This window comes from Megalops cyprinoides, chromosome 3, assembly GCF_013368585.1.
Source record: "Megalops cyprinoides isolate fMegCyp1 chromosome 3, fMegCyp1.pri, whole genome shotgun sequence".
Lineage (NCBI taxonomy): Eukaryota > Metazoa > Chordata > Actinopteri > Elopiformes > Megalopidae > Megalops > Megalops cyprinoides.
Window position 1 is genome coordinate 9,821,784 of NC_050585.1, and position 18,534 is coordinate 9,840,317.

General features: G+C 37.8%; 2 protein-coding genes across 2 annotated transcripts; both read left to right on the plus strand.

Annotated features, from left to right (window-relative positions):
• The first annotated feature begins 3,982 nt into the window (after positions 1 to 3,982).
• On the plus strand, positions 3,983 to 9,127 carry LOC118774114 (matrix metalloproteinase-18). The gene is made up of 10 exons (XM_036523270.1): positions 3,983 to 4,039; positions 5,342 to 5,577; positions 5,657 to 5,805; positions 6,496 to 6,621; positions 6,769 to 6,952; positions 7,336 to 7,431; positions 7,521 to 7,651; positions 7,872 to 8,031; positions 8,635 to 8,738; positions 9,027 to 9,127. Exons 2-10 carry the CDS (start codon positions 5,405 to 5,407, stop codon positions 9,125 to 9,127), a joined length of 1,224 nt encoding a protein of 407 aa, XP_036379163.1. The 5' UTR covers positions 3,983 to 4,039; positions 5,342 to 5,404.
• Positions 9,128 to 13,718: 4,591 nt separating this feature from the next.
• On the plus strand, positions 13,719 to 17,938 carry LOC118774256 (collagenase 3-like). Its single transcript, XM_036523462.1, has 10 exons — positions 13,719 to 13,831; positions 13,948 to 14,183; positions 14,305 to 14,453; positions 15,212 to 15,337; positions 15,470 to 15,631; positions 15,752 to 15,863; positions 16,152 to 16,285; positions 16,408 to 16,567; positions 17,520 to 17,623; positions 17,838 to 17,938. The coding sequence occupies exons 1-10, from the start codon at positions 13,727 to 13,729 to the stop codon at positions 17,936 to 17,938; spliced, it is 1,389 nt and encodes a 462-aa protein (XP_036379355.1). The 5' UTR covers positions 13,719 to 13,726.
• The last annotated feature ends 596 nt before the right edge of the window (positions 17,939 to 18,534 follow it).

Here is an 18,534-nt window from a genome sequence, read left to right on the forward strand (position 1 = left end):
GTGGGTCAGGGGGGTTGAGCAGGGGTGACTCGCAACGTGGTTTTGGATGTTCTAACTAAGCACGTTTTAACACAAAAACTTCATTAGGATATGTTCTCATTAAGTGTTTGTAAGAGCTGACAGATTTAGGACCAACTTCCTGACTCCCATAGCAGGTGTGAGGGCCCTAGTTCCCTCACCCCCAGCTTAATTGTCCCAGTGAAATACCAAACAAGACAGTGAGTTCTTTCATCCCAGATAAAGAAGCTGTATTTTTGTCTTATATTTTCTGGTTGACACACTGTGACATATCCACTTACTGGTGCAAAACCAAAAGAGAGGTCCATGACAAATTCGGTTTGAAAGCAGGCAGAGTCCTTTTACATTGCTGGTATTTAGCAGACACTCTTACCTAGAGCAACTGATATCAGTTACAGCTTTGTTTTTCTTTCAACAATTTTATCTATTTATACAGCTGGTTATTTACTGAGACAACTGTGGGTTAAGTACCTTGCCGAAGCATACAGCAGCAGTACCCCAGTGGGGAATTGAACCAGCAACCTTTCGGTTACAAGTCCTGCTCCTTAATCACTATGCTACACAGCCACCCGGTGTGCTTATGATCCAGGTTTGAAACCAGCCATGTCATTTGCTATGAGTAACTGGTACAACGGAAGAAAAATTTTGGCTCTGTTCTGCAGGGAACAGGGGCAGTCGGGGTTTCCTTGTCTCACGGCTGTCATGCACCCTGTGATTTTTCAGCCTCCTGTGAGTTGCATGGATGACGTCAGTGGAATAGCATCTATCCTCCAATGAGTGGCTGCTCCATTGTAGTGTGCTTTGTGACTCAGTGTGAAATTTTGCTGCTGGCTTTGTGTGAGTGTATCACAGTGGTTCTGCGTTGATTCAGCGTTTGTCGCGGTGAGACAATCCTAATGTACAATTGGTGATTCCCAAAGAGGGTAAAAGCATAAAAAAACATTTTTTATAATGATTTATTTTACTGTAACTCACTATACTAAAACATAGTATGATACATATAACCTTGTCCATAGATGTGAACAGCAGCTCATAATTTAACATACAATTAAATAACAGCAATAAAAAAGAAACAGTTATTGCAAAGCAGATCCTTACTTACAGTTATGCATTCCTCCTCCATTTTTATGGTAGGGGTTATCATGATTAACTCCAAAAGCGTGCTGCCTTCTCTTTCAAGCAAAACATTAAAGTTAATTACAGCAGCCTCAAGTTTCCCCCTGGCAAATGTTCAGGCAGCTTATAAAGATTTCTAAAGTAATGTGTTGACTTGCTTAGCAGGTCATAACAAACTGCCTAAGTAAAAAATGTCAACAGCACTTAAAGTGGAATTGGAACACTGAGCTGGAACTGTCTCCATTTCCATAAGCTCTAAATAGACTGTTTCTAGGTGAACGTAGGTACAATCTGTGAAAATTTAAATAGACAAGGAAGACAAGTACTAGCATGTCAAATGAAAGGTTTGTATTTGGTATCTCTTATAGAGGAGTTACCACAATGAAGGCTTTTTCAACAGAAATGCATGAAGTAGATGCTTCTAGCTGTCTAAAATGTGATTAAGCGTTCTTTGGAAAAAGAAAAGGAATGCAAAACATTTCAGCAATCGCACTAGTATCTATTTTTTGTAACCACCCCACATGATGGCATAAAGCAAACATATATAGTATACAATGACGTGACAAAAAGATACCTGAGATACCAGATACAGCATCTGAATGAATCATAGAGTACACTTCGCAAGCTTTCATACTGGAAAATCCAAATCCTCTTAGTATTGTATCGGGATGGGAGTCTATAAAGAAGAAAGCACTCTGTAAGGATAGTGTCGTAAAAGTTAATGTGTAATCTGAGCAATGGCCGAAGAGGAAAAAAATAAATATAGAAACAGCTAGTGGAGGCATTAACTTTGAAGCATCACAATCCACATTTTTAAGTCCACATATACGAAATTAAATGTAATACAGAACAAATGGATTGAAGGAACTACAGGTACAAACACATCTCCCTTGCTGAACAAGTCTGTCTTAAGAAACCACTCCCATCCCTATGTTGGATCCATTAACTACAAGTTTGATATCTCTGTGATTAGGGTGTGATTCACAGTAATTACATGCCGTCTGTCATACAGTTACATTCATTAGGTTTTTATGACATTGGAATCGTCAGCCTCAAAAGAGCAAGATTTAAAATATAACTTGCCTTGCAGCATCCTGTCCTAATGCTTAATCAGATCACAAAGTATCAAAATTATTGCAATATTGCATGCAATTACAGTCTTTACTCACAATTAGAGGCACAGTCTAAGAGCATTGTGGTCATATTAATTAAAGGCCCAAATTTTTATTGCCTTATCTTTTTTATGTATGATTGATACTGTTAGGCTGCTGTATGTGAAATACAGAGTGAAAGAACATGATTATAATTACAATAATACTATTATAATTATTGTGCTATAAATAAATAAATAAATAAATAACCTAAAAGGTATGATGTCAAGTTGTGTTCATATACTGTGGGTTAATCTTTATTGAAGTTCCATTCCTAGATTCAGTCCAAACAATATTTAATACTTAAGTAACTGTTACTTTTTTTCAATATTTACACAATGTCATGAAGTTAAGAGTTACTGAAATTAATGAAATATATGAATATGATATGTCATTGAAAACAAAAACACTTTAAATTAACTAATTAATTGGTTAGCAGTATATCCTCAGCCTCACCCAGGATATGAATTCATCATCTCTGCGTCACAAGGCCCTAGACTGTTAGTACCATTCTGCACAGTCAGCCATAAACTGGAAATTCCAAACCAGCTGGTGCAGCATATTGACACACTATTTACATGGGTTTGAACCTGTCAGTGTCCTTTCACCAGACAGTCACTATTCCAAATGGTTCCCTCTGAACAGGAAATTCCAAACCACCTTCAGATCTTGGAACAATTATGCTCTGGGAGTCTAGGAATTCCCCTCAAACAGTCTTGATTTTCTTTTTGTTGTAATGTTCTTTTTTATTTCTCCCTGGAGGAAGACTTGGGCCTGTTATTTTCTTTGTATCAAAACACTTTACTTTCAAGGAATACCTATATGTAGCTTATACTGCAGAGCAGAGAGGTGAATTGCACTACAAAGATGAGCAACTGTTATAATAAATAAAGAGTCTGATCACTCATACCTGCCTCTTGGTCCAACGTGTTTCTGCAGGTGCTTCAGTACTGAGAAATATGTTTCAAAACATCTTGTTTCAAATCCCTTAAATTAGTGGTGGCTTACTTCCCAGCCGTTTAACTTGCTTCACAACACTTTAACAGTATATGGTGATCAAGGGTGCTGACATGCTTGATTGGTACCTGCTTTCCACAGTTACTTTTGAACTACTTTTATAGTGAGGAAGCTAACTGGAAACAGACCACATTGATTTGGAATAGAAGAGTAGCAATAACTTGACGGTCTTTATATGATCCATAAGAATACTTATCGTGCTCATGATATACAAATGTAGGACTTCTGCCCAGAAGAGAGATCATAGATCCAGTAAGGCCAGCAAATGTTTCATTTTCTAGGCCATGACCAGTCTAATCATTCTTGACCTTGCTTTCACTGTCATGTCTCTGAATATATGCAAATCAGATGGAGATTACATGTTTCGATAACCACAAGCTATTGCAGATGGTGATAAACTCCAGATATGTCATATCTTTTTAAATTTGGTTAACCACCATGTTGTTTTGTTTTTTATGATTACATCAGTATGCAAATACGAAACCACATGTGGAACTACGGCATAATGCCTGTTATGACATGAGGCGGGCATGTAATTAGGGCTCTGTTCCAGGTGGTCCCCTCACTCTGCATTTAAGCGTTTGGGATGCTCTGGGCGGCAGTCAGGTCTACCTGTTCACCTGGGGAACATGCTGACACTCCGGTGGAGCTTGGCAATCCTGCTGCTGCCATGTCTGTTGCTGGCCTTACCACTGGGACCCTCCAGACCCAAGGATGACAACTTGGAGTTTGCAAAGGTATTTATGATAGGGCACATTGCTGCCACTCTTGAGATAATAATATATTTACTTCTGCAGCAAGTGCATGAGTCATGCAATAGGCATCGACGGATCTGTTTAGACCTTTCTAAGCTGGGATGTGGTGGACATTGTAGCCACCCAAGCCACATTGCTACAGATAAAATGTTTAGATCCTTAATGCAGACCACTGCATTGGAAAAACAGTGGGACTGGTGAAAGAGTTGTCATAGCTAGTTGTCATAGTAGTTCTGCCAGAATCTAGTCACACTGATTGATTGAAGCTGAATTAATTTCAAACACTAGCACTGCTTAAACACACAAGAAGTGTGCCACTTCTTCAGTGTCTCATCATTTGGAATGGGGTCTGTGTTTGCTTGTGAGGAAAAGTGTCTCCTCCGTTAAGGGAAATGATGGATATATCCTGAGCATCCTGTATTGTGAAATGTCTGAGATGTCTTAAATTACAGGATCTCTCAGCAAATACCTGTTTTTAAAGGATTTCAAGCATTCCTGGAATTTACTGTTAACATGGATTTCTGTTAGCACATGTGCAATGTAGACCATATGTTTTTATGTAGAGTGTTTAATGCCTTGTGGGCAACTTTAAAAGACCGCATTGATACAGCCTTTTTGCTTGTCGCATATTCTACTGATGTTTGCATTTATTTTTTCTGTATGTTGATAGAATGTTGGTAAAGTATCTCATAAAATATGTGGCTACTGTATCTGCCCCAATAGATTTGTGGTATGACTGAGGGCAATGTTAGCCATACAATTTGAATATTCATATCTTTGAGGGTTACAAAAGGAGAAAGTACAATGTTAGCACCTACAGCATCTTAATGCTCCCAGTGTACAAAAAACATACAAAAAATGTACATTGCCCCAGTTCAGTTTATTGAGTACCCTGATTCCCTCTCAGACTTCTGCATCACAGTCAGTCTTCCTCAAGTTGGTGGTGGTCCTCCCTTATTTGTAATCAGTCACATTATAAATGGTGTGAAAACCCCATAGGTTGTTAGTGTGGGGCTGCTTGAGGTATATGCGCTCCTTGCAGACTCCATCCACACCCCCCCCACAATTGCTACGCAGGGATGAAACAAATATGGATGATAAGGTGTTAGGGTTACATACACTCTACTTTCATAAACCTCCTTGGTCATACAACATGAATACTGTTTGTCCAAAATATGGTCAACACAGCCACATTATTATACAAGACAATTTAGACTAGAAACAACAGACATTTGACATTTGACCCAATCCCGCTCAAATACTGATTGATAATAATCTGTCTAGGAGTATTTAGAGAAGTTCTATGGATTCAAGCACACCCCTGGGCGGCAGAGGAGGTCAACTGAAATGGACACATTCCGAGACAAGCTGAAGGAGATGCAGCAGTTTTTCGGACTCGAGGAGAGCGGTGAGCTAACCCCCTGCACACTGGCTGCCATGAAGAGGCCCCGCTGCGGCCTCTCCGATGTGGAGACATTTGGGGAAACGGTCAAGTGGAAGAACAAGAACCTGTCTTACAGGTGAGGGCTTTACAGTGCGAGAGGAGGGTCAATGCTTGAGGATCCATAAAAATTCACCCCAGCGTGTCCACATGCACAGGATCACCAACTACAGCCCAACAATGAGGCCCTCGCAGGTGAAAGACGCCATCAGGAGGGCGTGGAAAGTGTGGAGTGATGTCACACGCCTCCGATTCCCGCGGAGGTCAAGAAGTAAAGCAGACATTATGATTTCCTTCAGAATCCGAGGTGATCACTGAAATAAAAATTTGTTTATTATTGCAAATGTTTCCAAGCTCTCTATGAGAAAACAGCATGTCTGTTTCAAGCTCTATAGGTTAGAGTGTTATCAAGTATCTGTGGCATGAGGTTTGCACAAGGTCTGCTGTTTGGCTATTCCCCAAACAATGCTTAATGTTGAACTAAATTTCTAAAGTCTTTAGTGTACAGCAGTTCAATACTAAACCAATAATCCTTCATTAATTGGATGAGGCATGCTCCTTTTTGGGGGGTTCTATAGTGAATTTAGAGAACTGTTGTTACATCCACTCTAAAATTAGCCCAGAGGCAGTCTATTAAAAGTATGTACCTTTTTGATGACCATAGTGCTAACTAGAGTCATGAAATAAAAATAATTAAACATGATACGTATACTTTAGGCAGGGAAAAAGAAGAAACATAACTGTAGACTGACAAATGCTATTGTCCAGATGCACAAACATACAATTTTCTGGAATAATGATTTTGAAATTTCACAATTGTACAATTAGTACATCATAATTACTGGTCAGTCAAAGTAGCATTTAGACCCTATTCTATTGAGTGGTGGAGCCCTTCTGTCAAATTCACAGTGCATGCTAAACAGCTTTCCTAGGAATACACTTATTAGAGCACTGGGTGCATAGATTATCCTCAAGTAATCTCAAGCGTATGTTACAGACCATGAGGATGAATTCACCTTTGACGGCAAGGGGGGGATCCTAGCCCATGCCTTCCAGCCGGGAACTGGCATTGGGGGTGATGTCCATTTTGACAGCGAGGAGTCATGGACTGTGAATTCCACTGGTAAGATACTAAGGAGAGGAGTACTTCCATATTAATCTATCAAAGAAGATCTTATTTCTAGAACATGAATTCCCATATCTTCACCCTAAGTGATGTGTAACAAAGATAGACTAAGTTGTAAGTGCTCGACTGTGTTCCCTCTTCAAGGAATCAACTTGTTTGCTGTGGCTGTACATGAGTTTGGACATGCTCTGGGTCTTCAACATTCAAGAGATCCAGGCTCTGCCATGTACCCTGCCTACAACTTTGTCAGGTTGAATGAGTTTGAGCTGTCCTACAATGACGTGCGAGATGTTCAAGAGATGTATGGTGAGTCAGAGATTTCGGTGAAATATCATGAACAAATATCTTTGCGCATGGTGAGTGGCATAATGGCTAGGGAGCTGAACTGAGTTATAGGTGTTAAGCCCTTGTCAAGCAAGGCAGTTAGCTAACGTGAATTGCCTCTGTCAACCTGTCTGTAAAAACTCTTAATATACGAGATGCAATGTAAATGTTGATGTCTGCTCCAGATATAACTTTGTTAAAGCAGTTGTAAAAGAATTGTAAAAGCAGGCCTACTGTGACATGCAAAACATTCTCAAACAATTCTCCTGGGGCCTCCATGTTGCCTGCACATCTCCAACTCTGAATTTGTCATGCTCTTGAATGCTTATTTTCATGTTTGGGCCCCCCATCAGGCATCAACCCAGATTTTAACACCTTATCTCGTCTGCGCCCTCCTCCAAAAACACCTGAGAAGTGTGATCCGGAACTGTCTTTTGACGCTGTTATGACACTGCAGCAGGAATTAATCTTCTTTAAAGACAGGTAACAGTGAAACCACAATAATTACATTGCAAAGCCAAAGAAGACGTTACATTTCCAAATGGGAACCTGATTATGTTTGTCTTTTTCAGATTTATGTGGCGTAGTCACCCAAACTTTCATCAGATAGGCATCACACTGATAACCAGTCTTTGGAAGGCTGTTCCCTCGCATATCAATGCTGCATATGAGACTTCAGAGAACACTATATTATTTTTCAAAGGTATCTAAAACTTATTAATAATAAAGTCAGAACTATAATGAACTGTCCCTTCTGTCCCGGCCTTGCACTTGCATCTATACAAATGCAATGCATATCTGAGGGATGCCATATGTGTTTGTTGCCACAGTGTACCTGAATATACAATTTGTTCTTTCAGAAGAAAATAAACTCTTCACATGTGTCTCATGAGCACCGGGGATGCACCCTGTTTGCGTTACAGGGTCACAGTACTGGGCAGTGCAGCAGCTAGAAGCCTTACATGGCTTCCCAAAGGACATCTCTGAGTTTGGGTTCCCTCAGAGAGTAAAAGCAATAGATGCGGTGCTTCACCTCCAGGCAGAACGGCGGACAGTATTCTTCACTGGAAATGAGTGCTGGAGGTATCAGCTGCTTCTGTTTATGTTATTTTAATATACTGTATTTACGTTACATACAAAGTATATACAGCATACAGCATTTCATATATACAGCATACAAATACTATATATATATATATATATATATATATATATATATATATATATATAATAGTATTTGTATGGTGTATACAATAATGAAATAATGTGCACTCTTCAATATTTCATTGTTATTGAAGAGGCGACCCAGTGTATGGGTCTATGTGTCACACATACATCCAACAACAGCTCTATTAAATCAAATATATTGTGCAAACCATAAATATATAACCTTTGGTCCTAGATCGTTGATTTAACAACTTTACTTGTAATGTGAAGCATTTGAAAATGCATTTAACAGCTATTTAACAGTCTATTTTATTTATACAGTCTATAACAGTCTATTTTTAACTGTCAGTTGAGTATTTAACAGAAGTTTATACCAAAGTAAAAAATTATGCAATTAAGGCAATTCAAACAATGGCAAAGAATGCATCAACCAGCCATAAAAAAAAAAAAAAAAAATTGCTCTGAGAATTTTTGGCAGCCCCTGGATGCAGAGAGGAATAATGAAAGGGTCTGTTTCAGATATGATGAAGAACAGAAACAGATGGCAGCGGGCTATCCTAAACCCACAGCCCATGAATGGGCAGGTGTTAAAACACCTCTGGATGCAGCCGTATTTCATGAAGGTAAGAACCTGGAATCTATTGGACAATTTTACAGCTGAGGTATGAGGAAGAAATAAATACATATTACACAAACTGATTACATGACAAATACAGTTTGTAATTCAAGATGACCTATGAGTGTCAGTTACAGATTATTCTTAAGGATGTATGATAAACGTATAATAATAAAAATATAAATGAGAACAACACTTGTGTAAGATGATATTCAAGATGAGACAACTTCCAAGAAATTGCAAGACATTTTTAGCAGGTCTTTGTCACCTAATCATCCTCTGTTGGTCCCTACAGGGTTTGTCTACTTCTTTTCTGGGCATCTACAGTATAAATACGACCCCATCCACAAACATGTCGTCCAGACAATGTATGCAAATAAATGGTTACAGTGCTAAAGGACAAATGGTATAATTTTTCTCTCAAGTAAAATGTTCATCACTTAGTGTGACCATGTGTGCTATGTAGTATGCACAGTGTCCGCCTGCATTTACTGTCTACATCACATGCATACCATACATGCAGTTTTCACTAGAACAGGCCAGTTTAAGCTGTGACTGGATAGAGGATTTAGATTGTAATATCATCATATTTTTATTGTTGTCTTTTTGTTAATTGTGGCCAGTTAAACCTCCCAGTCTCCAATCTGTAGTTTTTCACAGGTGGGATTTGGCAGGCACTCATCCTTGATACAACTGTTTGTTATTTGCAATCTGAGCCTTACATTGATTTGATTTTTTATATGTAACATATATAGCAGACTTGAATATCTACATGCATGCTGTACATATGTACAATATTAAATCTGGTCTCCAAGATTCTCAGTTGTTAATGGTCAGATTGATGGTCAGATGGTGATGGTGTGGTGTGGTGTTTTCAGTCCAATTCATATTCCAGATGTTTGATCAACTATTGACTAGAAAATGACAGATGAAGATGAATACATGTATGTTCTAATGGAGATACTGCCTCCACCCTGGAATGCATCATGGAAACCTGCCTGAGCTGGCCTAGAACCAGATCCAGCATCCATTTCATCAAACAGGTTTCCTTTTGATACCATCACATCGGAAGCACATAGAGCAATTTCCTGGGTACTTCTCTTGTAAATACTGATGCAATATGTTATGTAATCTGACTGGCTGGCCGTGTTGAAAGCGGATGCAAATCCACCATGGGGGTTGTTTTTATTTTTCTTAAATAGGAAAGGTGATGAAACATCTCATGATTCCCATGGGCCCAGAAAACATGTGCATGTTATTGTTTGCATATTGTACATATGCAACATACTGTGATAGAATGTCAAATTGTATAATTATCACTTGTGCATATGAAATGTTGAAATGCAGATATAGAGTATATTTATCTATGCATGCAATTTTTGAAGACATTTGCAAAGCATTTGAAACATACTTTATGAATTCAAATGCATATGTTAAAGTGTCAATAAAAACACATGCATTGCATTGAATGGTTACATAAATAATAAAAAACATCCCTTTTGGATTGATTGGTTCAGCATACATTAACACCTCAACATTTTCCTGAGAACTTTCCATGAAGAAAGATGCATATGTATGAGGGTTGTGTAATTTTGAATCTCAGTGGAGCTTCATTGTGTCAGGTTGCTTTTTGTAACAGTCCTAATCTCCTTTGTTAAAGGGCTAATATTTTGGTTTTGTTTTCATCTGATAACTAAAGTTTTCATCTTTCAATTTGATTGCTGGGTTACGTTAAGATTTCTCTTCTCATGTTGGGGCTCATTTATCAAAATGCATGAAGAAAGTAGTATATTCTTTTTCTGACAAAAGATCATGTCATGAAACACAAAATGTTTTAAGCAGTGTGTAAACCAGGCAGTTTTTGCCTTTTCCAAAAACCCCACTGATCCTGATGGCTGTGATATACAGTAAGTTCCAAGTGAAAGCAATTAATAAAATCCTGCGGTTGTGTGGGAAGCTGCCAACTGATTTTGGGATAGCTACTTAAGTTCTGTATATATCTACACATTTGGTAATTTGGGAACATGCTGAAACACTGCTTGATTGGAGGATGTACTAACACACACAAACACTGGTACCATACAATGTAAGACCTAAAGACAAAAAATGAACCCAGACAAGGTTATGGACACATATCAGTCTGATTAATTGATAGGGAGTAAGCCTCATCTGGTTTGCTCATCTTGCCCCTGATTATTTGTCTGGCTGTCTTCTGTGTAAGAGCAGATTTTTTTTTCCCTTAAAAAAAGCTCATACTCAAACTTGGTGCTTTTCCAGCTTTGAATGTTGCACATTACCAGGCAGTTACACTCTCAGAAAGGCCCAGCGTGGTGAAGAAGGCAGCTTTGGATGGTGTTTCCATTCCATTTGTGCTTTTTTGGGTTGCATCTTATGTTTTCCCACTATCACATACACAGGTGAAATTGTGCTTTACACCACCCACAAGTATGTTTATTGCATTTTGTATAGCTATTGCATTTTATGCTCATGTGAGGCTGCATGAAATTTGTAAGGATAATGTAGCATTCCATTTGTTGATTTAATAATGTATTTATTCAGCTATATAATGTTCATGCTTCTAGGTTCTAAGTGCAGTACCTACAGTATATAAACAAGCATATGCAGCAGTTAAAATGTAGAAATATTATCAGTGAGTGGGCAGAACATGCACAGATATAGTGCTATAGTGTATACAAGTTTACTGTGGATTAAGTATTCATAAATGTTCATATGTCACCCACCTTCAAATATATGTCTAAGTAGTGTGATTTCCTAATTGAAAATAGTCCTTCAGTCAGTCATCTCACATTAACTTTGTGTTGGAATGGAATCCAAATGTGAAAGGTGCCACATCCATTTGTGTAAATAGTATGACTTGTAGCAGGCAGTATCTGGTAATAGTATAATATAATAGTTGTAACATCAAGAAATAGTGTTGTGGCATCGAAGTTATCCACTGATATCAGCGTACACGTCCAGCTATCATGCTGCCAAAGAACTTCTGTCTTGGTTTCTATGAGAGATGCCAAGTCCAGCACCTCTTTTTCATCTGCCTCCTTCCACAGCAATCAGATTACTGCTGAATTATATTATTTTTTTTAGAAATATTAAATCATAGTCTGTTTTAAGGTGACATATGAAGCGAAATCATGACATGCTCTGTTGGCACAGTAACAATAAAATGGCACAGAATGATAGAACATCATAATCCGTTCATATTTAAAGGGCATACAGTTTACTGGATTTTATGATAAAAAGAAATTTGCACATTATATATATATAAAAAAACAGATAAATACATTTTATTATGGTTAATTATCCTCATCGAATATTTATTCATCATTTGTTTTACTTGACACAGAATGGGACTGGTAGTGTATATCTCGGTATCCTCTAAATATGCTCTGACTGTATATGCAAAATCTTTTATAACAACCATGTGAAAGTTACATCATGGGAGTTTGTCAAATAAGCTGCATTTTCCCATGAAATTAAAAGACTGTTTTGACCCAGGTAACCAAGAAATTGGCAGTAATGATTAAAGGGAATGTGGACATATATTTTTGTTCCTGTTAATTTGTTTACTTTTCTTGTTAACTGAAGTTTCTCACACCCCACCTGCTCTTCCACTTGACCACAGTTCCTGAATTATTGAAAACAGTACAAAACAATAGCAAAAAACTTTATTTACTTGTATTTGTTGCTCAGAGTCTGAGAATCGAGCCTTATTTGGACAGGGCTGTGGTTAATGGGACAACATATGTGCACATAGAATCCTTGTGGTTTATAGGCCACCCATCCTTCATTGTGTTGGCCATGTTAATTCTGGTTTATTCCAGTTATCAGCAGACAGACTTGCAACTAATTGTTCTGAGGAAGAGAGCTGGCACTCAGATGAGATTACATGAAACAAGTACATAATGGGAACAGGACAGATCACCTGTGCATATTAAATACAGTTCCTCCTGAAAAAAGACTAATCTAATGATTAGTATGATTATAATACAATACAATTACAATATAAGATTGTTTAAGGCTGGTAAATAACATGGGAATTTGTATATACTGTCAGACACTGGTAGAGCTATACAAGTAATATCAGGCTGTGTTATAACATGTTGATTCGAGTCAGGCTTGGCTTGTTGCATTAAACATTAAAACGTTATTGTATCAGGATATATGGAATTCTTCACATTGGCCACAAAGACCATACAGCTGTTCATAAAAAAGAAAGCATGAAAAAAATGTATTGACATTGCATATCTTTATATGTGAACAAAGATTAATCTTCAGGAGAAAGGATTGAAGAGCTACATAAATAAATCTTTGCATTAGCTATTAATTGTTGTTTTAGCCTTCATTTACAAATTGATATCGGACATTGTATATAATTACGTTAACCTATACGTTTCTGTGTTTTTGATAGTTTCAGAAGTCTACAATAGTAATAGGAGTTTTTCCAGAACAACATACCATTGCCTCATTGATTATTAAAGAAGCAAACAACCATAAAATAACAGCAAAAATATATCGGAAAATTACAAGAACCAGACACACTTATTTTTTTTTTTATCATAATTGGATACATTTCCTTGGTTGCTTCTATTAACAAACAGTATTGCCTCAGTCAAAATGTACTGCTAATGACAGATCTGTCCTCATTTCCTTCCTGATGTTAATTGTCTGTTGAAATTTTGGAACAAAAAAGTGTCCATTGATATGGAGAAAAATACAAAGAAGAATATTACAGATATTTTCTGCTTGCAAATGAAAGTAAAAATATGTATGCTAAATATCATTCTTCCATTGAGGAGTTTTTAATAAGTTACATTAGAATATATACTAGTCAAATGTATTGTCAAAATTTGATTTCGTTCCTGAAATTAGATCATAGGGTTTACTCAATACATAATTGCTCAATATCCTTTTCTGAGCATATATAAGAGTCAGTTTGGGTGAACAAAATTCAAACTGCAACACAGTGTTGAAGAGAACATGAAGACCTTCAACCCATGCATTTTAGTCTGCCTGGCCGTAGCGGCACACTGTGTCCCGATATTGCCACCTAATGGCAGAGAGCAAGATGAAGAAATGGCAGAGGTGAGATTTAATATTCTTGATGCTATTCCTGTCAAGTTTACCCTTTTTTGAGCAGAATAGTTATTGTAACATTTCTGCTATTTTAAATTACTGTACCTAATGTGTCATTTCTATAGATTTACTTGAGGAGGTTCTACCCGCTGACCGACCAGAATGAGCCTACCGTCCGCAGCAGTTTCGGCCAGGTGAGCATGAAGCTGAAAGAGATGCAGAAGTTCTTCGGCCTCAAGGTAACCGGGATTCTGGACGCGGAAACTCTGGGGGTGATGCAGAGGCCCCGCTGTGGGGTCCCCGACGTCCTCAAATATTCCACTTCTCCTACCAAGTGGCCAACGAACAAGCTGACCTACAGGTAACAAGGAGTAATGCTCTTGCCTGTGTGTGAGGTCACTGTTGTGGCAGAGGTGATAAGAAAATGAAATAAAATTGTTCAGTTGGGCCACAATTTTGACTTAAGTGTGTGTGTCTTCCAGAATTGAGAACTACACTCCTGACATGTCGGTGTCTGAGGTGGACAGTGCCATAGAGAAAGCCCTGCAGGTCTGGGCACAAGTCACTCCACTGCGCTTCACCCGCATGTACTCTGGCATAGCCGACATCATGATCTCCTTCGGTGCCAGAGGTAAAGAGTGTATACATTTCTGTTTAAAAACTACCAACCAGCCTTCTAAACATATGATTTCCAGCCATACTGATTTTTGAGAATGTTTGAAGATCCTTAAGAACAAAATAAACATGCACTCTTGCTCAAAACTTGTAAAAACTTTGCATGCCTTTCAGCTATGTGAGGTACAGAGACCTCTGTGAAGTTCATCTTGTAGGCTGCATCTGAAAATTTTTGAAAATTTTTTAAAATATGATTCTTAGTATTCTTTATAAAGCGTCAAATAGGTTCTGAGAATTAGTTACCAGACAGATGAATGAAAGAGCTCTAATCTATGGCTTACAATGAATAACATGTAGCAATCAAACACCTTTCATTCTTTATTTTTACTATTTTCTACATTTTAAAACAATAGTAAAGACATCAATACTATGAAATAAAACAAATGGAGTTATGCAGTAACCAAAAAGGTGTTAAACAAATGAAAACTATCACATTTTAGATTCAAAGTAGACAAAAAATATTTTTTAATCAAAATGTTTTTTGGAAAGAAATTCATTCAAATTTAATTTCACTGTTTATACTTATTTAAGAAACTAATTTCAAGCATTTAAAGCATAAGTCTTTAGGTCAAAATGTCTTTGAATGAATGTTCCCCATTATCTTAATCAGGTGTGTCCAAACTTTTGACTGGTACTATAATATACACGAAGGCTATAGGATATTGGTAGGCTATAAATACTCATTCGATTAATTAAAATGTTTTCTCTTTGCAGAACATGGAGATTATTATCCTTTTGATGGACCAAATGGCATATTAGCTCATGCTTTTGACCCTTCCGTTGGCATTGGAGGTGATACACATTTTGATGAAGATGAGACCTTCACCTCCGGTTCAAACGGTGAGTCATCCTGCAACTTAAATTTCACGCTCACAGCTGGTTTAAAGGGGAAGTGCAAAATAAAGAGTGGATCTCAAAAGTGTCACTGCAAAAAATATAAACGTTACATTTGGCTGTCAATTTCCTCTGTAGGGTACAACCTGTTCCTTATAGCTGCCCACGAGTTTGGCCATGCCTTGGGGCTGTCCCACTCTGATGACCCTGGTGCCCTGATGTTCCCTACATACAGCTACAGTGACCCAAAAAGCTTCATCCTGCCCATGGATGATGTGAAAGGAATACAGTCTCTCTATGGTTAGTAAAAGCTCCATAATCAGTTCTGGCAGGGCATTCACTGTGCGTCAGTGGAAGTACTTTCTCCTGTGTGTAGCATGCTGTCCAATATCTAACCCGCCTTATGTTTCTGATCACCAGGCTCAAAATCTGACGACCGTATACATCCCACGACCCCCGATGCTTGTGATCCAAACCTGGTCCTGGATGCTGCCACAAATCTACGTGGAGAGATGATGTTCTTCAAGGATAGGTATGGAGAAACACACACACACACACACACACACACACCAATTACAATTAGAGACATACAAGCATTGAGTATTGACCTAATAAAGGCCATTTCAACTTCAGTCTCAATAGCAGGAACAATGTACTAGCAAGGAGAAAACTTTTAATACTGCAGTAGCTTTTGAATGAAAGCTCGGTCTGGTGTTACACCAAACGCATGGTACTTACATACCATCTTAGAGAAAACAAAACAGCAGCGCAGGGTTTCAGTCTTCAGTGATACAGTGAGTGGCTGTATCCTCCTTCTCAGGTTCCTCTGGAGGGTTACTTCTCAGGCCCGCAAGCCCCAGCAAGTGCTAATTAAAAGCATCTGGCCCGACATTCCCAACAAACTTGATGCCGCCTATGAGAGCCAAGAAACAGACATGCTGTACCTCTTCAAAGGTCAGACACTCATGTTGTTTGTGATCTCAATTTTGCCCTTAACCACAATTTTTTGACAACTTTGCTCTTTTTAAGATTAAGTTTATTCATACTTTGAATGCTTGATGTTTTTCCATTTACAGATCAGAAGGTGTGGGCCCTCTCTGGCTATGAACCTGTGAGGGGCTATCCTAAAAGCATCAGCAAGATGGGTCTGCCAAGCACAGTGCAGAAAATCAGTGCTGCCCTGTACGATGAAGAATCCCGCAAAACTTTGTTATTTGTCGATGATTACTACTACAGGTTTGTACTTTCAATTAAATGGTATTTAGTTCAGCTGTCTTCATAATTCAAAAGCGTTGCATCAAATGTTGCAGCCCCTGCAAGATATGTTCAATTAAAAAACAATTAGTTCCAACCCGTTATTCTTATCAGTCAATGTGTGTCCCAGCCATGACTGTATTCCCTGCTATATGACAGATAAATGGACAGCTTTGTGAATCATTTTAATATCATTGCACATAGAGTGCCTGTCACTTATATTAATCGTAATCAGTGTTGGATGAATTTAAAGCTAGCGACTTAGCTAGCCAGAAAGACCGAAATCAACAAATTTCATAGATTACATGAAACATCATTCTCATAGTTCCTAATGCCCCTATCCATGCCAGTATTCATGATATTCATATCTATATAATTGATAATATCTAGTGAACTCAAGTCAGGGAAATAATGCCAATAAGTGACCACAAGGCAAAGAGCTTGCTACAAAGTTACTGGGAACAGGTCCGGCTCCAGGAAAAAATATACAGGATGCTGGAGCACAAAAAGTAAAAAAAAAAAAGTAACAAATACTATCTAGACCTTGCAATATAAAGAGACAACTGGGGGTGCACTGAGGTTCTGCAATGCACCCTTAAGCACCCCGATAGTGCTGGGCCTGATTGGCAAGCATCACTCGAAAGCAGGCAATAGTGTAATAACTTTGTTTGTCTCTCCAAAAACAAAATATGTGCACTCTCTGTTGTAGAAACAGAGACAGACTTCCAGAACGCTTAGCTCAGTAGGCCTAACTAGCTTCATTTGTTCTGTGAATGCGTAACAATACCCCCTAGCTGTGCACCTATTCATGATATACTACAGGTTCTCATGCCATAATGCTTTATTACAAATCAGTAATACTTCAGTACATCATATTATATTCAATTTTAATGGAAATGTTCCCTGTCACTTACCTTTCTATCCTTTCCCATAGTTATGATGAGGCCAGAAAGAGGATGGATGAAGGATTCCCCAAACGAGTGGAAGAGGGTTTTCCAGGCATGAGGGGGAAAGTCACTGCTGCCTTTCAAGTCAGAGGTAAGAGAGAAAGACAGATTGAATAAGGGGAATCAGTCTCATATGCCTCAAAGTTTCTCTTTTTCCCTGTTGTGTTGTTTCTAGACTATTGAAGCTCGTTAGCTGAATCTGGTCATGTCATTTTTTCAACAGCAACAGTTATTTGATTCCATGTCTACCTTCAGAAATAGTTCTTGAAAACTGTCATCATTGGCTCTTATTTCTTTTTTTTCAGGGTTTTCATATCTCTTGAGTGGATCAAACATGTTTGAATTCAGCTACAGCACCAAGAGACTTTACCGTACATTGACACACAGCTACTTCCTGCCTTGTTAGATTTTTCATTTGCTGTTTGACTGATATTTGGTTTTAAACTTGGATTTTATCGGCCTGAGAATGTATGTCTGTAAATGTTCATGTTTTTTTTCATCAATTTAATTTACAGATGGCATATCAATTTAATTTATAAGCAGAATGTTTTGCATTGCTAATAATGTACTTGTTACTTGTAAATGTTTGTAATGTTAAGGCTTGAAAATGGTTCTTTTTCTATAACAATATACTTTTAAAGCATTAAGTGTATTTAAATTATATTAAATTAAAACATTATGTTTCACTTTATACATTAATTGTAAAAAACATTCAGATTAGCATTATTGTTTTCATTTTTGTTTATTAAACTTCAGCATTTTAATTTTGTTGTATTTCTTGTTTCATCAAAGTGTTTTGGCCTAAAAATAGCACAGTATAATGATAATAAAACAGTCAATTACATCCTAGTTGTGGTGAAACTAAAAAGATGAGGCTTTGTCACACCAGCATTAGTTAGCTAGTGTGTTGAAAAAGCTACAAAACCAGGAAACTTAGAAGTAAACACATTTCAAACTGAAATATTTGTATTTTACATGTGTGATTTGACTGCTTATATAGCT